General features: G+C 38.8%; 1 protein-coding gene and 1 long non-coding RNA gene across 3 annotated transcripts in view; one reads left to right on the forward strand and one right to left on the reverse strand.

Moving 5' to 3' along the window:
- Positions 1 to 23,322, forward strand: part of grin2aa (glutamate receptor, ionotropic, N-methyl D-aspartate 2A, a) — a 255,009-nt gene that overhangs the window by 187,433 nt on the left and 44,254 nt on the right. The window contains exon 5 of the mRNA XM_022675956.2: positions 11,730 to 11,932. Within this exon, the coding sequence (XP_022531677.1) occupies positions 11,730 to 11,932 (203 nt within the window). The remainder of the gene's footprint in view (positions 1 to 11,729; positions 11,933 to 23,322) is intronic.
- The window catches only part of LOC125784385 (uncharacterized), a 247,625-nt gene that overhangs the window by 163,520 nt on the left and 60,783 nt on the right, over positions 1 to 23,322 (reverse strand). The window lies entirely within an intron of this gene.

Consider the following 23,322-nt stretch of genomic DNA (forward strand, 5'->3'; position numbering starts at 1 on the left):
CGGACAGACGCTGACCTGCACAGAGAGTCCTCGCTGAGCTTTTAACACCCAGAGTAGCCGTTAATTATCTCCCCCCAACAGAACCGGGTATGGAGGGTTTATCTTGTCTGCTAGCAGCTGCTTTCCGTTCCATTCCGTTCCGTTCTGTATCTGCTGGGGAGAAGCAGAGGAAAGAGGCTCTAAAGCGTTTCAGATAAGACCTCCTCACATCCAGCACCTGAAGCTTTCTGATGCAGCCCACCATAAAGAGTGGGAGTGCACACCTGGCCAGACTGATGTTCAGGGGATGGTGCAGGTGCAGTAAATTTACCTTGATGTGTTTAATGTGCTCCATATAAAAAGTAGTGCACTATATACAGAGCCACATCTGAAACTAACAAAGGGTCAATCTGAGGTACCTATACTTTTTTACTGCTCAGCGAATAAGTACTTTGTTACTAAGCGTATGTCATTAATTAATGTATAAGTACTTCAAAACTCAGTGTATAAGTATTTAATTACTGCGTCTTTAACTACTTCATTACTGGGTGTATTCATATTTAATTACTGAGTGTATAAATATTAAATTACTGAGTGTATAGGTATTTCATTACTGAGTATATAATAATTGAATTACTCAACATACAAGTACTTTGTTACTTACTGAATAAGTAATAAATTACTTAGTGTACAATTATTTAATTACTCAGTATATAAGTATTGTATTACTCAGTATATAAGTATTGCATTACTCAGTATACAAGTACCTTGTTACTTACTGTATAGGTACTTTGTTACTTACTGAATAAGTAATAAAATACTTAGTGTACAATTATTTAATTACTCAGTATATAAGTACTGCATTACTTAGTGTACAAGTACTTCATTACTTAGTGTATAAGTACTTTGTTACTTACTGAATAAGTAAGTCATTACATTGTGTATTTTATTACTTAGTATATAAGTATTGTATTACTCAGTATATATAAGTATTGCATTACTCAGAATATAAGCATTGCATTACTCAGTATACAATTACTTTGTTGCTTAGTGTATACGTACTTTGTTACTTACTGAATAAGTAAGTCATTACTTAGTATATAAGCATTTAATTACTTAGTATATAAGTGTTTCATTATTCAGTATATAAGTATTGCATTACTTAGTGTATTAGTACTTTGTTTCTAAGTGAATAAGTATTTTGTTACTCAGCATATAATAACTGCATTATGCAGTATATAAGTATTGCATTACTCAGTGCCTAAATACATTACTATTGTAATTAAGTTCAATTTTTAAGTATCTTAATTTTTTACTCACTACTTACTTTTTTTACTTTTAGGATCATGTACTTTTACATTTGTACCTAAACGACTGAAATATGTAAATAGTGTACTAAACATCCTCTTACCTTGATTCTGGGAAACTAGGTTGTTTTTGGTCATAGTCAAAATTTATCAGATGCAATCAAACTGACATTAAGTCAGTAACTGTATGTGGTCTTAAAATGAAACAATATTGATTTTTTTTTTTTTTTTTTTTTTTTTGAGACAATAGATTGCCCAGGAAGTGATTGTCATGACAGGTTATATACACAGTGAACAAATGGGGTGGGGGCTGTTTTGTCAATGAAACATGTGGATGGACGGAGCTACTCATTATACTGCAACCAGCCAGCAGAGGCGCTAGACCTGTGGGGGCTTCAGTTCTGAGAGGCAGTGTACTGTGAGTGCTTTGCTATTGGTTTAGTTTTAGTTTATCTACTGCTATGAAACAGTAGACTCAAGACTCAAGAGTTTGTCAGTAATCTCTTCCTGTGGAAGTTTCCTGTTGGGTTTTGATGTGCTGTGGTGTTTTTCGGTACTGTAATTCTTTATGTTCTGTATGTGGTACTTGTGTGGTTTGTGTTTTATTGTGTTGCACTCCCGTTCTTGCGTCTTTCTGGAAGAGGCTGTCTCTGTGTGGTGAAGAAACGGATAAAGATCGCCGAGCACAAAATCTTATTTGCTCGTGAGCACGCCGACGCTCCGCAAGTAAACAATTAAAATGCTAATTCGGCGTCCCGGTGGTAAAGGTGCTAATGACTTGCCCAGTCACCCGCTTCCTAATGAACACTTTCTGCTGAAGGCTGACGGCTGCTGTGAAGACCTCGCCAGGCCACGCGCTTCATATTTCATATGTGGCTCATGCGCCACTTCCAGAGACCAATCAATACACAAACAGACGGATTAATGAGAGACTGATACACAGCAAACAATAGCAAACAACAGCAGAATACCGTAGAGGATAGAGGGAGGAACAGAGGAACACAAACAACAGTTGTTTCATTTTTTTTCCTACATAGTAAATTAATACTGAAGTGATTCAGACTATAAAGGAACACATAAGGAATCCTTTACTCACTTAAAAGTGTTAACTTGCAGTTTTTGAGGCTGGTAACTCTGATCAACTTATCCTGTGCAACAAAGATAACTGTTGCTCTTCCTTTCCTGGGGCGGTCCTGATGAGTGCCAGTTCCATCATAAAGTTTTTGATTCACTGTATACCTGTAACTCTACCTCTTCACTACTTTACTTTAACTGATGCTCTCAAACACATTATTATTAAGAGGCAAGAAATTCAAGTAATTAACTCTTGATGAGTTCAGCAGCACAGCTGCTAACTGAAAGCTTGAATTCCAGGTGACTCTAACTCCTAAAGCTGGCTGAGAAAATGCAGCAAAGATGTGCGAGAATCTAAAATATAAATCATATTCTGGGTTGTTTAACATTTTTTGCTTACTAAATAATTCCACATGTTTTTCTTTATAGTCTGGATGACTTTATTATTAACCTACAATATAGAACATTACTTTTAATTCAATGAAAAAACACTGAATTTGAGGTGTGTCCAAACTTTTGACTGGTACCATAAGGTCATGAACTGATACCATAGGGAACTAGGGGGCTTAAGTCAAATTTAATGGACATTAGGGGTGTGCCATATCGTGATAATATCGCCAAAAAATGTAAATATATAGTGAACGATATTATTCCCTGAAATATTGTGCAATATTACCCACCCCTGATTACCTAATTTAGCAAAAGAAAAATTCAGACTGTTATAATTACTCATTATATATCTACTAGAGACAGATTATATCTGTCCGGTATCAATAATTCTACTTTAATCCTGGATATTCGTAGATATATGGAGTGCATTACTATTAGTATCATGACATTCTGAATCATTGACTTCTGTTACAAATCTGATACAATTCTTTTTTTTTTAAATCTCAGTTAGCCATATCGCATGCCATAGTGCATGCAATAATACAATTCTAAATAATTTAAATAATAATTGCCATATTGCCAAAAATATCGTTATCGTGGTAAAACCATGAAATATCGTGATATTATTTAAGAGCCATATCGCCCACCCCTAATGGACATCATCAACAAGGCCATAAAATGGACCATCCAAGTAAAGTGTTCCCCATTTTTTTTAACTGCTATCTCATTATTTTGACATAGTGTCTCTATTTTGAGATACTAAGTCATAATTATGGAAGGCTTTACTGGAAAAAAATAAACACACTTGCTATAATAATATAATGACTTATAATGAATATCTCAATATAATGAGATAGCAGTTTGCTTAATAATAATAAAGAAAATAAAGAGTAGTGGATTTTTTTTGTTTGTTTGTTTTTTTTTTTTTAGGTGGCGGTACCGGGCTTTCTATACATACTTGATTTCTATTGGGTGGGAAAGTGAATACCTGTAGTCTAGTGTTGTCTCTGACTGTTAGAGCTGCACTGTATTTCAGTAAATCTCTCAGTACAGTTCTGAGTAAGGATTAAAATCCTTTTCCAGATGTTTGACTAGTGAAACATCCCCGACTCCGACCTCTTCCTCCTGCACTTCCTCACTGGAGTGTAGCCAATAATAAACCCAAACAAGCCAACTTCTTTTCCAGTAAACTCAGCAATACAATAAGGATGAAATTAAGCATCTTAATGTGGATTCTCTGCACCGCTGCTCTGCTAAAGCTCCTGCTTAATTATATTCCCCTAATGAGGCCACGGCAGCAGCAGCAGCAGCGCAGCCGCAGTAACGCCCATACCGCACCGCGCCGCCTCCGGCGTTTCATTAGACTTCGAGTGGCTCAAGCGCCGTCATTACTTAGTGTTTGTGCTGTTTGGAACATGAGTTTCTTTCTTTATCGATTCGGCCCATCTCATTTCATCCTCTCTCTCTCTCTCTCTCTCTCTCTCTCTCTCTCTCTCTCTATTTCTCTCTCTCCTCTCTCTCTCTCTCTCTCTCTCTATCTTTCTGCAGTTTGCTGCTCCACTGCTTATCTTCTTTGCCATACTGTGTACGCTAAAGCCCATGTCTGCCAGTTTTTAAAACTTTTTTTTTAAGAATTTGAAGAAAGATTTATTAAACAGGTGCATTTAAAAAAAAGTTGATTATCTTTGAAAAGTTACTTTATTTCAGTCACTCAGTTCAAAATGTGAAACTCATATATTATTTAAAGCTCCACCAGGTAGGATTGAGATTTTGTGCTCGTGGGCTCCCCCTACAGTTGCAGAGTGTAATAAATGTTTCAGGCAGATTTTAGTTTCTCTTTCTCGTTTTCTGTCTTTCACAGACATATTCGGTCTCTTTCCAGCTTCTGCCAGAGTGTCTGTATGTTAGTTTGTAAAGAATGAACCAGTAGTCCTTGTAGAACTGTTAGAACTAAAGGTCGGAAAGCAGGTCGCAGTTCTCGCGAGCGTTGGTCGCGGCCGCCTCGGAAAACTTACAGAGTCTGGTTTGAGCTCAGAGGAGCTCCGGCACAGACACGAGAGCACCGCTATTCCTCCTGTTACACCTCAGTGCAGCGCTGCAGTGAGTTTTAAGCTGTAATTTTACTACTTTAGAAAAATCAAAAATCAAGGAAATCCTACCTAGTGCTGCTTTAAGCAATACAACACAAGAGGAAGTGTGTTATTCACGAAAACACATGACTTTGAGTGTTCTATTGCTTTAATACAACATTTTTTTTTTACAAAATGAAAAAAAGAAATTATAAAAGACCCCCAAAAAATTGATAATGAATATGCTTTAATACGGACTGTGCCTTCTGCCAAAAAGTAGTTCCACAACAACTGAACTGTAACAGGACTGTAGCTACAAAACAGCGTAGGGTTCAAACGTTAGCTTGAAGTCAAGAATGGGGATTAATATAACAAAGAAACTCTTCTCTACTGCTCCATGGATCTAGTGAAAGGTGGGTGTTGTTTGTTAGCTAGCTGCTTCAGCTGGACTGTGGTTAGGTTAGCGTGGCTTGCTTTAGCTTAGCATTAGGTTAGCTTAGTCTAGCCTAGCCTGGCTGGTTACTGTTCCGGCTGTCAGACTGCGGTTAAGGTGACTGATGGAGTTTCTTTTTTTTTTTTTTTTTTCACAAAAGACGAGCCAGCGCTGTGGGTGAGCATGGCAAGGCTGGGTGCTAGCTTGTGATAAGCTAATGCTGCTGCTGCTGCTGGAAGCAATGATACAAAAATCATCTCTTGTATGTATATACCATTACTCTGCTTTATGTCCGCGGAGTGATACAGATTGAGTGTGAGAAGGAGTTAGAACCTTTCTCAACTTCTCAACCAATCAGATTGTGAGGACGGAACTAATTGTTGTATATATAGATGTGCCATCCATGTGTTAAGACATTTTTGCAAAATAAATCTTTGAGATTATGTAAATATTTAAAAGTGTGTTTTAACTAAAAATATTTACATTTTAAGAATTTCAGGAATTATTGTAATTAGGGAATATTGTTTGCAGAAATTAAGTAAAGTTTACTAAAAGAAAGGATTGATTTTAGCAAAACTAAATTAAGTAAAGTTAAAAAATAAAATAAAAAGAAAGGATTGACTGAAGTCTATGTAACATTTAAGTCTTAAAACCGAGTTAAAGTTTCTTAAATTAAATTTACTTAAAAAAAAGCAAATGCTGAAAGCGGCTAAACTTTTTTAAAGTAAATTTTACTCGTCATTTTTTTCATTGTGCAGCATTTCGTAGCTTTCACGGGATGTGGCAAAAGTCATGGGACACGATACGCTCCGTAAGTTCCAGTCCCGTGACATTTGGCATTTCAGCGTAAGCTCGGCTGGAACGGATTCCAGGCAGCGACTGCATTAAGGTAAATCTAATCCAATAGAAATGTGCTACTGGGAAGCCGCTGAGGCTCCTAACACGTGCGTGACTGTAGTCGGCCGGGTGCGGCGGGGCTGTTTGACGGGGGTGTTGGGGGGGGTGTTCAGTAAATAAATAAATAATTAAATAAATAAAAGAATACCTATCAAGGTTTTCAGTACAGTGGTTTGGAATTGCAGCCTCCTAATGGTTTGAGACATTAGAGGTGATGTGTGATGTGTGCGTTCGTGTGTTCGTGTGTGTGTCTGTGTGTGTGTGTGTGTGTGAGAGAGAGAGAGTGTGTGTGTGTGTGTGTGTGTATACTTCACAGTAGCCGTGAAGTTTTCAAGGGCAGCAGAGCTACACTTTTTTTATGTAAAGTCAGCTGGAATGCTTGAATGCTCCCAAGTAAAAAGGAGAAAAGGAAGAGAGAGAAAGACAGAGAGAGAGAGAGAGAGAGAGAATAAGATAGAGAGAGGAAGAGAAAAAGAGAGAGAGAAAGGTTTCTGAATGCTGTTCCATTAAGAATTGATGCTGCAGTTGAGTTTAGCTGCTTTGTTGTGCTCCATATGTTCCCGCACTATGTGTTAAGAGGTGGTGGGGGGGTGGAGTCACAAGGGTGGAGGTGTGGAGTGGAGGGGGAGGTGGGGGGGGGGGGGGTCTTACAGCAACTCTTAAACCACTCCAACCCCACCTGTACTGAATTATTGACAGTGTTTTTTCCCTGACAGCCTGTCATTTACAATCATACGGCACACCTCTAGCTGGGTGGCCTACGTCCATTGCAGAAGCATGTGTACCCTATTTTTTGGACTATGAGGCGCATTATAAGCAATATTATAAGGTTCACTGTCAATGAATGTCTAATTTATGGTCTATTTTTTATTTATTGTATTTTTTTTACATAAGGCACACAAGATTATAAGGCAGATTTTAGGTGACAACAGTAAGGAACAATGGTGTCGCCATGTTGGTAATCTACACACAGATTTCTCTCCTTAAAACCATTTATTTGGGTGACTAAAGCACTTCCATCACAAATGTCTATGTAAATCTAAGTAGTGGGTGTAATGATTGCAGTGCTTGGCTTTCATTGTTGGTGTAAACAGAAAACTATGGGGGAAAAAAAACATAGTGTATCCAACAAGAACCTTCAACAAGGCTTTGCCCATTGTTTATATCTATGGTACTAGCTTTAATGAGAATGATTAACCAGATAGTTTCTATTCAAGTGACAGAATGGACTCTTTAGGGGGCGCTCTAAAAAGTGTAGAATATCATACATGTTATTTAAGCACAGTATAACAAAATTACATGGATTTAGGATTAAAATCAAAATCAGAAGTAAAAGTAAATTGATAGATTTTTAGAATGTTTGGTCCCATTAAATCAGTATTGGCTTCTTGGTACCATATCAGCATTTACCCAGATGCCCTGTGCAAGGTGCGTCACCCCACCAACAGTCTATTTTCATGCCTTCCACCTGCGTCATTTAAATAGCAATACCACGCTGATGGGCATGATGGCTATTACTATTTTGGCAAAGGAAAACACAGATGATGTGCTGCACTTTTAAAATAGCAATCCGTCAAAGTCAGAGCGCACCTGGCTCTTAAAGGGAATGGCAAGTGACACACTGATTGGTTTATTTCACTTTACACCCAGAACACAGCCTTGATTATTTAAGAGAGTTATGCCTTTGCAAGCCATGCAAAAGTGTACTTTTCCCGACATTACGATAGCAAAGACACACTAATACGCTGCATGGTGCACAGTTGACAGCTCACCTTTAAACGTTTTTTTTTTTTTCTGCTTCCATTTAACATATGTTTGAAATGTTTATACAGTTGCATTTTTCTTAAATTAAATTATCAGTACATAATTAATATTATCATCTATCTATTGGAGCTGCATGTGAAGCTGACAGGATTACCAGCACTAACCCAAATATCCACTGACACGAGTTAGGAACCATTCCACTCAGACCACACACACACACACACACACACACACACACACACACTCGCGCTGGGTATCGCTCTCCACAGACCACAGAGCTGAGGTTAGGTGACTTTAGCCCATATCTGTACTCACAGGCCACTGGGCACTGATGAGCTGCCATGGAGATACACACACACACACACACACACACACATTACAGACATGCACACTAACATACAGATACACACACACTAGGGCTGACGATATGAATGGAGTTAAATACTGTGCACTGTAGATTAATACTAAAGTCATCCAAACTATGGGGAAAATGTATGAATATGTTTAAAATATATTGTATTATTCACATATATAAATCCTCTTGCTTAGATAGAGACAGTTTTGCACATCTCTGCTGGATTTTCTCAGTCAGTTTTATGAGGTAGAGTCACCTAGTTTTCCAGGCTTTCAGTTAACAGCTGTGCTGCTGAACTCATCAAGAGTTAATTACTTGAATTTTTTGCCTCTTAATAATAAAGTGTTTGAGAGCATCAGTTAAAGTAAAGTAGTGAAGAGGTAGAGTTACAGGTATACAGTGAATAATAGCTCTATTTTAGTAAGAAATGAAGGTCAATCAATCCAAACAATTCAAAGAACTTCGAAAGTATTCTCGAGTGCAGTCTTCGCGCAAACCATCAAAAACTTTATGATGGAACTGGCACTCATCAGGACCGCCCCAGGAAAGGAAGAGCAACAGTTATCTTTGTTGCACAGGATAAGTTGATCAGAGTTACCAGCCTCAAAAACTGCAAGTTAACACTTTTAAGTGAGTAAATGATTCCTTATGTGTTCCTTTATAGTCTGAATCACTTCAGTATTAATTTACTATGTAGGAAATGTAGTGAATATTTGAGTAATGTTCTAATCCAGATTATGAGAAGCAAGAACTACTCAACTAAGTAAAGAATAAGAAATGAAAGAAATGAAACAGCTTTAAAAGTATTCTCAAGTCCTCAAGTCACCACAAAGACCATCAAAAACGTTATGATGAAACTGGCTCTCATCAGGAGCGCCCCAGGAAAGGAAGAGCAAGAGTTTCCTCTGTTGTACAGGATAAATTCATCAGAGTTACCAGCCTCAGAAACTACAAATTAGCAGCTTAACCCCAGATAAGAGCATCTAAATGCTTCTTCACAGAGTATTTTTTTGGATTGTTGAACACTTTTAACCCTTGTGTGGTGTTCGTATTTTTGTTACTCGTTTACTTTGTTAATTGTATTTAATTCAGCAAAATTAAGCAATTTTACATTAAAATGCTTTACACATGCTCGCTTCACCTAAATTGTGAGCAATATAAACAGCTTACATGGTTAATATTTGCCCTTTACCTTTCTTATGTTACATTTCTTTCAAAAAGTGCTACTCTTTTTTTTATTAGTTTTTTAATAAAATGTAAAAGAAAATGAATTAAACTCAAGATATGAGTAGAAAATTTGTTTAGTTTCAAATTTACAAATGAAGCAATGTGTATTAGCCCTTGGCCAAACATACTGTATGTAATATAAATGTGTGTGTGTTTATCGAAAATGTGTTTTCACAAAAAATGAGTCAATGCCAATGAGTTTGAGTTAGAATTTTTTTTTTTTTTTTTTTCAGTATCATTTGATGAAAAATGAAAACGGGTCCCACAGACCCGAACACCACACAAGGGTTAAGTTACTACATGATTCCTTATGTGTTCCTTCATAGTCTGGATCACTTCACTACTCATTTACAATCATTTACAGTGTAGGAAAAAACATCGCAATAAGAAGGTGTGTCCGGTAATGTGAGGAGTATTCTGATTGGTTCGTGTATAATCTGTATTCTGATCTGTGCTGTAGACTCAGTGGGAGCTGTGGATTACGAGGCTGTTGGATGTTGGATGCTTTGTGTGTGTGTCTGTTTCTGCTGATGAATGGTGTGTGTTTGTTGCAGTGGCACGCCGCATGCCACAGGTCCGGCTGTGATAGATTGTGTGAGAGAGAGAAAGAGAGGGAGAGTGTGGGAGAGAGAGAGAGAGAGAGAGAGAGAGAGAGAGAGAGATGGATGGATGGATGTGTTGCCATTGGCTGTGTGGTTTTGGTGTGTCAGTGTGTGCTCTCAAGTGTCGTTTCACTCCCTGGAGATCGAAAGAGAGAGAGAGATAGAGAGAGAGAGTGAGAGATAAAGAGAGAAAAGTATACAGACAATAGATAGAGCAGATGTCCTATTATTGTTATTTATTTCTGTTTTCAGTTTTAAAGGAGCATTATGTCTTAAATAATTGGTATTTCCTGGGCTCAGTAAACTCAGTATACCAGTAAACTTCTTAACCTTTGTTAACCCTTAGAACCCCATTGAAGCAAATTGCGGCAAATATTGTGCATTGTTTATACAGCTTAATTACTCAGGAATGCGTAAACTCACCAGCATAATCCATGCATTGTGAAAAACAGCTAAACTGAAGTGGTTTTTAGGAATCTATTGTGAAATGCGCCTCTAGAATAGGCTTGCCTTCATATTTCCATGCTTTACTTTTTCATTATAAGCAGCTGATACTAAATTATCTAATCATTAGGTAGAAATATTGGACATATTGGCCCAAATTGGTCATGTAATTATATATCATCAAAATCTTTGTACTTTTAACTAATATACACTCTAATCTAATTATTACTGTCTGATGCAGTTCTCCAGGTGAACGGTAGTTTCCGGTTGAGAGTACGCTGTGCGCTATTGGCTGCCGCTTTTCACCGGTGTATGGATGAGTGTTGATGTGTAATAATGTGCTTGTGTGTAAAATAGCCAAATTGTGCAAGTCAGCACCTGGGACATTCATTCACATGTTTTGTGAATGTCCAAATGTAGCGGATGTATGGATTCTTACGGTAGGCATACTATCTGAATAACTTGATTTAAGCATACCACTTACGCCACAGTTATGTCTTCTAAATGATGATTCAGACCTTCAGCTATCTTTAATAAAAAGAAAGATGCTATTTGCAGGTTTTACAGCCACCAAGGAAACGATCCTGCAACTTTGGATTTCTCCTCAGCTTTTAGTTATGAATTTTTGGATCTCTAGCTTACAAAATATAGTTAGAATGGAACATTTAACAGCTAAAATTAACAAAGCAAAGTTTTCTACAGTTAGTAACCGGGAGAATTTTTATGAGTCTATCCAGGATTGTGTAGCTCTTTGAGTTATTTGTTTCACATTTTCTTATTTGATGGCTCTTTAGTAGTACTTTCATCTTGGATTTTTAGAGTGTCTGTGTTAAATTTACTGTATGTGGTTGTCTGCTCCCCTTTCCCTACCCTTGTTATTGATAATGTTTGTATAACAAATAAAAAGTTGATAAAAAAAAATAGCCAAATTGTAAAGCGTCTTTGGGTTTCTAGAAAGGCGCTATATAAGTTGAACTTCATTCATTTAAATGAAATAAAAACTCTTGTGTGAATTGATTTGAAGTCTGTATATTCCATTTTTGGACGTGTGGCTGTCTCCTAGCATAAGTGTGTTATAACAAGTAAAAAGGGAACTGAGAAAAGCAGAGAAAAAAAAACACACCAAAATAGGCTGGGATTCAAAGGGTTAACCCTGTTTTTTTCTGGTTTATTTTGATGTGTGTTCAGATGGGGAAGTGGGAGAACCGCAGCCTGACTCTGAAGTATCCGGTCTGGCCTCGCTTCAACTCGTTCGGAGACGCCGAGACGGACGATAATCACCTGACCATCGTCACTCTGGAGGAGAAGCCCTTCGTCATCGTGGAGGACGTGGAGCGCCTGACGGGAACCTGCATGCGCAACTCCGTCCCCTGCAGGAAACACATCAAAGAGTGAGTGTCCTGCTGTCTCTCTCTCTCTCTCTCTCTCTCTCTCTCTCTCTCTGTCTCTCTATCTCTCTCTCTGATTCAGTCTGTTACCCTCTACACTCATAGCAATCTGTCAATCAATCAGTCTCTGGCCTGACAGTGATACAGTTTAGTAAAAAGTTTAGTAAAAATCTCACATTTCACCACAATTCACTTTATACAAGCTACTGACTTCCATTTATTAGCATATAAATAGTAACCCGGCTAACAGAGAATGTTATAACCCTGTTCTATTATTTTGGTTCAGAATGGACCATCCAACCATACCTTTTTGGTTACGTGAGGTTAGCCTAGCATTGCCTAGAGTAACTTTTAAGACCACAACCGTTAAACCTTTTAGCAGGACTATGTTTAATTCCTCTCCAAGGAACCAGCCCATAGTGACCCATCTATCTACAATATGTATCCATCCATCCATCCATCCATCCACCCACCCATCCATCCATCCATCCATCCATGCAATACCATCCATCCATTAGGGTTGAGCTAGGGTAGCATCTTTAATTCAGAACTAATCATCAAACATCATTAACAGACCTCACTAATGGTCTTTGGGTAAATGCAATCAAGTCCCTGCAGTAATGGTTTCAACAACCATTTAACCATCTAACCGTGTATCTGGGTTATATATCTCCCTCCATCTATTCATCTAAACATCCATCCATCCATCCATTTACCCACCCAACTCTCTCTTTGCCCATCCATCTAACTCTTTATCCATTCATTTATCCATCCATCCATCCATCCATCCATCCATCCATCCATCCATCCATTCATTTATCCATACATCCACTGATCCGTTTATTACTTTATCCATCCATCCTTTGTCCATCCATCCATCCATCAACTGATCCATTCATTTCATTTATCCATCCACCCATCCACCCATCCATGCATCCATCCATTCATCCATTACCGTCTAGTATCTTGGAGTTAACAGAATACTTTAACAAAATTATTGCAGCAATGGTTTTAACAGCTATCTATCCCTCCATCCTTCCTTCCTTACTTTTATCCACCCATCCATCCATCCATCCATCCATACATCCATCGATGTATCCGGTAAGATCCAGTACCATCTAGTACCTTGCAATTAACAGACTGCACTAATGACCTTTTCGGTGAATACAATAAATTCCTTGCAGCAATGGTTTTAAAGACTAGAAGAAAGATTTTTATAGTAATACAATATTAAATAATTGAATGTATAATTCAGGAGTAGGCTTTATGATTCACCAGGGAACCTCCATCTATCCATCCATCTGGTACCATCCAGTATCATTCAGTACCTTGGAGGTAACAGACCACACACATATTTTTTGACTGCATTAAAAGCCTTGCAGCAATGATTTTAACTACTAGAAGAAAGACTTTTTTTAATTCATTCTCATCTTTGTACTATTAAATAATATACACTCTAATCTAGCTTTTACTGCCCAATGCTGTCCTCTAGGTGGACGGTTGCAGTATTTTAGGGTTCTATTTATCCATCCATCCATTTATTCATCCATCCATCCATCCATCCATCCATCCAGTACCATCCAGTACTTTGGGGTTGAGCTCATTGGGGATGAGTCATCAAACATCATTAAAATACCTCTCTAATGATCTTTTTAGAGAATGCAATCAAATCCACACAGCAATGTTCTATGTTCTGAGCACCGCTGGGTTTTGTAGACCCCCGTTAGGTCTGGTGTCAGTGGGGACGTCCATTTAAAAGTGTGTTAACTCCACAACTCTATGAACTATTCTTAATTTGTAAGTGGAGGAGCAGCCCTAAAAAAAGCCCTGACTAAGTGTTTTTACTCATCCCTGTTCTGTGGTGGATTTAGGGGAGGTGTGTGTGTGGTTGGGGGTGTGTGTGGTTGGGTGTGGGGGGCTCAGTGACAGGAGGGGCCCTCGTTAAGGAGCTTTTAGAAGCATGCAGGATCCTCCTCAGTACCTCAGAGCCTCTCAGCTACAGCACTGCTGCGTTCAGCAACTCCGGCGCTGGTCCACAGGTTTACTGGCAGTGCGAGAAAAATTAAAGCGCTGCTTTTACATATATAATCACACCTACAGGTTATAGCCTTGTTTATGACCTCTCTGTGAACTGTGCTTTAATGATGCTGGGGCCCGAAAACAAGTCATTTATTCGGGGCCTTATATTAAACTGATTTTTTATATTAATAGTTTGGACAAACAATGTAATTTCTTTAATATTATTTTTCACATTAACATACAGTGTATACAGTCAGATAGAGCAGGTTTAGATGGTGTTAGGTTTGCATTGGAGCTACCAGGCTCATACCATAGCTTACAGTATGTAGCAGAAGTATACACTAATATGCCAAAAATCGTGGGTCAGCAGTGTTTTTATCGCTACATAATGGAGGAAAGTGCTAACTTACATATTGCTCAAAATGATGTTTTAGAGATTTTGTTCACTACTTGGAATAGAAAACAATAAAAAAACAGCAGAATTACAGCATCTACAGCATGGGTGTCCAAAACTTTTTTTGTTGGGGCCAAAATATATTTGAAGTCACGGGCCAAAGACTCTATAATAAAACAAATAATGAAATATACCACTTTAAATAATACTTTTTTTCCATTTTACTTGACTTACTATCTTTATTTGACAGTGTTGTGTAAACTAAGATTTTTCAAATTGATGTTTAATTTCATGATGTCTCTTAATATTAAACTCCTTAATTACGGCAACTTTTAGACTCTTTGGCCCGTTTTTCTGCGCTAGAAATGCGCACCCTCTCCGCTTTTAGACTCTTTGGCCCGTTTTTCTGCGCTAGAAATGCGCACTCTCTCCGCTTTTAGACTCTTTGCCCCGTTTTTCTGCGCTAGAAATGCACACTCTCTCCGCTTTTAGACTCTTTGCCCCGTTTTTCTGCGCTAGAAATGCACACTCTCTCCGCTTTTAGACTCTTTGCCCCGTTTTTCTGCGCTAGAAATGCGCACCCTCTCCGCTTTTAGACTCTTTGCCCCGTTTTTCTGCGCTAGAAATGCGCACCCTCTCCGCTTTTAGACTCTTTGGCCCGTTTTTCTGCGCTAGAAATGCACACTCTCTCCGCTTTTAGACTCTTTGGCCCGTTTTTCTGCGCTAGAAATGCACACTCTCTCCACTTTTAGACTCTTTGGCCCGTTTTTCTGCGCTAGAAATGCACACTCTCTCCGCTTTTAGACTCTTTGCCCCGTTTTTCTGCGCTAGAAATGCGCACCCTCTCTGCTTTTAGACTCTTTGCCCCGTTTTTCTGCGCTAGAAATGCGCACCCTCTCTGCTTTTAGACTCTCTGGCCCGAATTTTGCACTAGAAATGCGCACCCTCTCCGCTTTTAGACTCTTTGCCCCGTTTTTCTGCGCTAGAAATGCGCACCCTCTCCTCTTTTAGACTCTTTGGCCCGTTTTTCTGCGCTAGAAATGCACACTCTCTCCGCTTTTAGACTCTTTGCCCCGTTTTTCTGCGCTAGAAATGCACACTCTCTCCGCTTTTAGACTCTTTGGCCCGTTTTTCTGCGCTAGAAATGCACACCCTCTCCGCTTTTAGACTCTTTGGCCCGTTTTTCTGCGCTAGAAATGCACACCCTCTCCTCTTTTAGACTCTTTGGCCCGTTTCTGACACCTAGTTCAAACTTGGAGTCTCACATTATAAAAACCTGCTTAACAGCGGGCCAACTTTCATTCTATTTCTAAAATACCTCGCGGGCCGCTCCAAAAAAGGAAACGGGCCGCAAATGGCCCGCAGGCCGTAGTTTGGACACCCCTGATCTACAGTTTTACATCAGACCCATCAGTGAGAAAATCACTTAAATTAGGCTCTGAAGGTAAATATCACCAGTCAGCTGTTTTTTTATAGGTATAAAAATATTTATTTACTGTTATGTAAATGTACAGTATATATGGATGCATGCTACACATTTGCATAAACTACAGTACAGCGTATAATGAACAGTATAAGCTGTGGATGTGTGATTATAGCTGTTGCCCTGAATAACGGCCCAGGGCCAGAGAGGCAAAGCTCAGGGGGCGGAGATGGGATTTTTACGCACTGCTAAATAGGGCGAAAAATATATGATCTCGTAGGATCATTGTAGCAACCTCTAGCTGCACACACACACAAATACACACACACACACATATATATATAAATACACGTGTATCGCTGAGTTTGCCACACATGTCCACTTGCAAACAGGCCAGTGCTCTACATTGCTTTCCTCCAACGGCACAATTCCCACTCAAGCATCCATCCTGAGCATTTGGAGGAGGAGGAGGAGGAGGAGGAGGAGGAAGATTTCACTGATGCACTGATGCACTAAAACAGCTACAGAAATGAAGCATTTCCTAAGAGAAACATGGCCTTTCTGCCTCTCCCTTTCACATTATAGAAATAATTCTACAACTCAGAAATAGAAGTTGGATTGTGGGCAGCATCCCAATAAAGAAATAGAGGATGATTAACTCGTTGAACTGTGCAGCAGCAGATTCAGATCTTCTGTCTCTGACTTTATACTAAAGTAATACTTTATCTACAAGTGTTTCAGCTGTAGGTAGGAGTGTGTAATAATAGAGTGGAGGACAGTGAGAGATGAATAAACACAGTGTTTAAAAACTCCAGCAGCACTGCTGCTGTATCTGATCCACTCACTGCTCATTACTAACATACACCTCACACACCAACACCATGCTAATCAGTGCTAATCACTGCAGTGCTGAGAATAATACAGACCCACCACCCAAATAATAATAATAATAATAATAATAATAATAATAATAATAATAATAATAATAATAATAATAATAATAGTAGCTGCTATGTGGTGGTTTTCTCTCCTGTGAGGTCCTGAATATTGAAGAACAGGGTAAAAGAAAGGAGGATAATAATAAAGTATCAAGACAAACAGATACAGAACTACAGTCTGTAATTATTATAGAACTACAAAGTGTACTATATGATATATATGAAAAGTGACTGTAGAAACAAGGAGGTGGTCATAATGTTATTCTAGATTGGTGTGTATATACATATATATATATATATATATATATATATATATATATATATATTGTAAAAACAGTGCCAGTCAAAAGGTTGGACACACCATATCATTCAATGTCTTTTTTTCGTTATTTCAATACATACATACAACTATTAAGGGACACACATATGGAAACATGTATATGAACTGGAGCCTGAGCTGAAGGTGCCCCGCAAGGTGCCACCACACTAAAACTGCCAACCACTTTTTCTTGAGCTGTCATTCTGTTTATGTGAGCATGTTGTAGCATTATAGCATTAGCCAGTACTATTTTTTTTATCACTTTACTTTACTCAAATACAGACAATTAATTAAATGTTAAAATGTTACAGTACTTACAGTATTTAGGGAGCATTGGTCTCCACTCCAGTAGGAATCAAACGTTTGGACACACCGTCTCATCCAATGTTTTCTTTACATTGCAGACTAATATTAAATACAATTAAGCGACATATATGGAGATATGTAGTAAACATAAAAAAGTGCTTGTCCTCCACAATCCCCTGATCTAAACCTGATCGACTGAGATGGTGAATTGGGATGAGCTGGAGCTTTACAGCGTGAAGAAACCCCTTTAAGACGCTGAAAAAACGATTACTGTTGACTCTCCCTCATGAAGACATAGTTTTAATATGCAGGGGTTGGACAATGAAACTGAAACACCTGGTTTTAGAACACAATTATTTATTGTGGTGATGGACAGTTCTGGTGGAAACAGGAGAGTTGAGGTGCACATTGAATTCTGCGTGATTTGATCAGCCGTGGTTTTATGGTTTTTGGATACAATCCGGGTTAGCACACGAACATCCCTTCAGACAGCTTCCTCTTACAGCGTCCACAGTTAATCCTGTTGGATGTGGTTGGTCCTTCTTGGTGGTATGCTGACATTACCCTGGATACCGTGGCTCTTGATGCATCACAAAGACTTGCTGTCTTGGTCACAGATGCTCCAGCAAGACGTGCACCAACAATTTGTCCTCTTTTGAACTCTGGTATGTCACCCATAATGTTATAGTGAGCATTGCACTATTTAGAGCAAAACTGTGCTCTTACCCTGCTGCTAATTGAACCTTCACACTCTCAGTCTTTTTTCTTTTCATTTGCTTTCTTTCCTTTTCAATCTATTTTTTCCTTCCTTCCTTCCTTCCTTCCTTCCTTCCTTCCTTCCTTCCTTCCTTCCTTCCCTTCTTCCAACCTTTTTTTCTTCCTCTCTCAATTACATGATTTCTTATTATCTTCCCTTTTTGCTTCCTTCCTTTCTTCCTTACCTCATTTGTCATTCAGTTTTTCTTTTTTTTCTCAATTTCTTTCTTTCTCTCTTAGTTTCTTTCTTTTTTCTCAGTCTTTTTTCTTTTCATTTGCTTTCTTTCCCTCTCAGTCTATTTTTTCCTTCCTTCCTTCTTTTCTTCCTCTCTCAATCACATTTCTTCCTTCCTTCCTTCCTTCCTTCCTACCTTCCTTCCGTCCTTCCCTCCGTCCTTGTTTTCTTCCTCTCTCAATCACATTTCTTCCTTCCTTCCTTCCTTCCTTCCCTCCCTCCTTCCTTCCTTTATTCCTTCCTTCTCTTATTTCCATCATTCTGTTATCTCAGTTTCTTTCTTTCTTTCTTTCTTTCTTTCTTTCTTTCTTTCTTTCTTTCTTTCTTTCTTTCTTTCTTTCTTTCACAATCTCTTTCTCTCTCAATCGTCACTTTAAACAAGGAAAATATTTACATTTGTGGGTGTCTTTGGTCACATGTGTCAGTGCCATCGTACCCGTGGTTCTTAAACCCTCATCGTTTGAAATGTGGATCTGAAAAATCTCCATATGAAGGGTTAACAAGCCCTATCGCTTCCCCTAACCTACCCCTATATCCCTTACGATGCGTGCCCAATGCATCCCATTCATTTCAATGGAGAGACCTGCCACATGCCGCGGTGCATGCTGGGTTGCGTTGAACGCAGCCTCGACCTCCAGCGAAAAAGTTCAGCAGAGCTCAACTTTATTCAAATGAATTCTGCCGCCGCGCTGCGTCCAGCCAATCAGGGAACAGCAAGCTGTGGAGCCACACACAGATGAGACTTAAACAGAGACTTGAACAGGCGCCTTTTAAACACAGAAGAGAAGCTAAAAATGGCGGAATATGGGTTTACTAAAAAAGTAAAATATAAAACTTATGATTGGTTACATTCGTTGCTTTTCTTTATTTTTAAAACATCCCACGCCCACACATGGCAAACCGAGAGATCCGACACGGCGACATGCATTGAAGAAAAGTGCCAGTAGACACATGGTGCTGGCGTGCACGTACACAAAAAGTTTTATACTCACTTCACATTTAGTTTAAAGTTATTAAAAAGGTCTAGAAGTTGTGGAATTGAGCCTCAGAGGAGTCATGAAGAAGTTTTTGAAACACACACACACACACACACACACACTGCTGGCTGTCGTTTTTATTAGCTTTACAGTGGTGAGTTTACTGCGTACGGCAGAGCACTCTGGTGTAATATAGTATGTAATATCAGAGGCCGGGTGTGTAGCTCGCAGCGCTAGGCTAACTCACTCACTGAGAGTAACTGAGCGCAGGAGCGGCCGGCCCGACACTGTGTCTTCATCAGCTCCGGTAACTGATTATAATCACCACTGCAGGGACCAGCGACCGCACGCCACCCGTCACCAGACCCCTCACATCCCCTCTTCTCTTTCTTCTTTCTCTCTTTAACGCTCTCAATCTTGATCTGTGTCTTTCTTTCTCTCTCTCTACTTTTCTCTCAATCACATTCTTTCCTTTATTTCTCTTATTCCTGTCGTGGTCATTTAGAAATGTGATGTTATCTCTGAAATCCTACAGACCTGTCCAGAGAACCACTCTGATAAATCTGAGCTCACACCTCAGTTCCTCTAATCTCAGGGAATATCAGTCAGAGAGACTCAGGGTTTCTGTGATTGAGCTTATAGAGGTTTTATAAAACGTTAATGTTGGGTAAAACTCATCATTTGCAAACATGTTTAAATTCAGTATAATAATAACCTCCATCTGAACAACACGTCTCTAAAAGAACAGAACAGAAACAGAACTTGGTCATTTGTGTTGAACAGGATTAATAATTAGGAAATATGTGTAATATTAAAATTTAAACATGCTAATCTTTTAAACGCTATTTGGCAACCACAACCACCATTCTTTCTTTCTTTCTTTCTTTCTTTGTGTGTTTTTACGCTAGCTCTCTCAATCTCATTTCTTTCATAATGTTTTCCTTTCTTCCTTCTTTCCTTCCTTCCTTCACTCATTTTCTTTTGTTTTTTCTTTCTTTTTAATTTGCAGTGTGTTTTTTCTTCTTTCTTTCTTTCTTTCTTTCTCAGCTTCTTTCTTTCTTTTTCTATTAATTTGTTTTCTTTCTCTCCCAATCTCATTTCCTTCCTTCCTTCCTTCCTTCCTTCCTTCCTTCCTTCCTTCGTTTACATTTTTCTTTTATTCTTTCTTTCTCAGTGTCTTTCTTTATCTGTTTCTTTTTATTCTCTCAGTCTCAAATCTTTCATTTGCTTTCTTTCTCTCACAATCTAATTTTTTCCTTTGTTCCTTCCTTCCTTCCTTCCTTAATTTTTTCCTTCCTTCTTTTATTTACATTACTCTGTTTTCTCAGTGTCTTCTTTCTTTCTTTCTTTCTTTCTTTCTTTCACAGTCTCTTTCTCTCTCAAACTTTCTTTTGTTCAGTCTTATATTTCATGTTGTTTTTCTAGCTTTATTCTCTTTTTATTGTCTCTTTCTCTCTTTTATTCTCTCTCTTTTATTCTCTCTCAGTGTGTGTAATATAGAGTGTGTTATTGAAGAGAGGAGTTTGGGTAAAGCGAGTGAGAGAGTGAGAGAGTGAGAGAGTGAGTCGGGGGAATTCGGCGAGTGCGTCATCACTGCTGCTGCTGCTGTAGTGGGGGAAGAGATTGATTTTAAACTGGATTTTGCTGAGCCGGGTGAACGTGTGAGTGTGTGGTGTGTGTGAGTGTGTGTGAGAGTGTGAGTGTGAGTGTGAAGACAGAGGGAGGATGGTTATGAGGTATAAACCCCGTTTGTGTGGTCTGAATGTGCCTGTTAAAGAATTGCTCTGCTGGTTTTCTCGGTAGCGGTGGGATAATGACTACACGTGTTTGAGGGTTCAGCTCCCGTTAAGATGAATTATAGCAGCTCTTTCTGCTGCTGCTGATCTTTTCTTTCTTACTGAGAGAGAGAGAGCGAGAGAGAGAGAGAGAGAGAGAGAGAGAGAGAGAGAAACTGACCACTTTAATCACAGCTTTAATATAAAGGTTAGTTGTTTTGTGGGGAAAATAAAACATCCTAATACTGTACTGCATACAGTGCTGAAACACAATCTCAAACCATCCGACTGTAACCAATGATAATCCCAGTTTCAGGTGGTCAATTTTAGTGGAAGATTCAATAATAATCTTAATTTAATCTTAATTTCAATAATAATCTTAATTTCATATAATGGCGTTTAATCTTAGTAAAAGAACAGGTGATTAAATTAGGGGAAATTGGAAATCTGGGAAATGGTTAACATCAGAGGTAGAGCAAATGATAATGTTAATAGTTTGTTGAGCATATTTCATTTAAATGGGCAAACCAATCCTAATAATTTCTTTGTCATTGATTATCAATGATGGAAGAACTAATAAAAATCCCAATATTATCTGCGGATGTGGTCAGTGTTGAAAAAACAAAAAAAACATTGATAATTAAAATTCCAACTGGGTTAGTGGTCAATCTCAGTGGAAGAACCAATGATAATCTTAATTTTATTTGGGGGAGTGGTCAATCTCAGTGGAAGAACCAATGATAATCCCAATATTATCTGCGCAAGTGGTCATTGTTAGTGAAAAAAAACATTGATAATTTAAATTCCAACTGGGTTATTGATCAATCTCAGTGAAAGAACCAATGATAATCTTAATTTCTTTGGAGGTAGTGATCAATCTCAGTGGAAGAACCAATTATAATCATAATTAAATCTGTGGAAGTGATCAGTGTTAGTGAAAAAACATTGATCATTTAAATTCCAACTGGGGAAATGGTCAATCTCAGTGGAAAAACCAGTGAGAATCTTGACAGTATCCTGGGTATAGTCAAATTCAGTAATCGAACCAATGATAATCCTAATATCATCTGGGGGATTTGTCTAAGATTTGTCAATTTTAGTGGAAGAACCAGTTATAATTTTAATTCCAACTAGGGTAGTGGTCAATCTAAATGCAGGAACCAATCATAATCTTCATATTACCTGGGGGATGGTCAATCTCAATCAGAAATAGTTGAATTAGAATTAGTTATTGACATAGTCAATTACTGAGCATTGAGCTTTGGAGCAGTGAAACTGTGTTTTCTGGAACTTTTGAGAAGAGTGGGGGGGGGGGTGGATTATCATTGGTGGAAGAACCAAAGATAATCTCAATATTGTGTGCGGAAGTGGTCAGTGTTAGTGAAAAAAACATTGAAAATTTAATTTCCAACTGGGCTAGTGGTCAATCTCAATGGAAGAACCAATGATAATCATAATTTCCTTGGAGGTAGTGGTCAATCTCAGTGGAAGAACCAATGATAATCATAATTTCTTTGGAGGTAGTGGTCAATCTCAGTGGAAGTATGCACTCATTCTCATTGGTTTTTTGCACTGTGTCCCAGAATACACAGTAGTGCTCTTCACAATAGTGCTTCAAAATCAAGTAGAAACTCATTTCTGACCAGTAGAGACAGTTACTCCAACAAAAGCAGACCAACAAGGACTTTTTTTGTAAGCTTCCTCCTCAGTCTTTATCTGGAAGTTAACTTGGATGTGCCGAAGAAGTAGAAGTGTTGTGGGCATTAACGGCAGGTGGTGAGAGGGGGTGTGGTTAGAGCCCGTGGGAACTGGCTGAGGTTGTGTAGACGGTTTGTAAGAGCTGGGTGAGTGTGTGTTTGTGAGTGTGAGTGAGTGTGCGCTTCCCTGAGTTTGATCCATAAAAGGATGTAAAGAGCCCGTTCTTAATTAGCTTCTATCTAAAAGTTAAATGAGGCTCCCAGGTGGTTGTGCTAGTTTAAGTGTGCGGTGTGTGAACTCCTCGGCACACCCAGCGCTCGCAGATGGCAGCTTGATTACTGATGCAGCGATGTCCTGTTTTCAGCCCTGTCAGTTTCCACCAAAGCATACTTTTGTCAACATGCTCGGCTACTTCTCCGGCTCTGCGGCCAGCTGCCGACGGGAAGGTGGGCTGCATCGGGTCACCTTACAATTAATGTCAAACTTACTGCTGAGGCTAAGGTCACTTCGGGCCACGGCTTACTAATTCTTATAAGAATATGAATTATGAGTC

Source organism: Astyanax mexicanus, chromosome 19 (assembly GCF_023375975.1).
Source record: "Astyanax mexicanus isolate ESR-SI-001 chromosome 19, AstMex3_surface, whole genome shotgun sequence".
Taxonomy (NCBI): Eukaryota; Metazoa; Chordata; class Actinopteri; order Characiformes; family Acestrorhamphidae; genus Astyanax; species Astyanax mexicanus.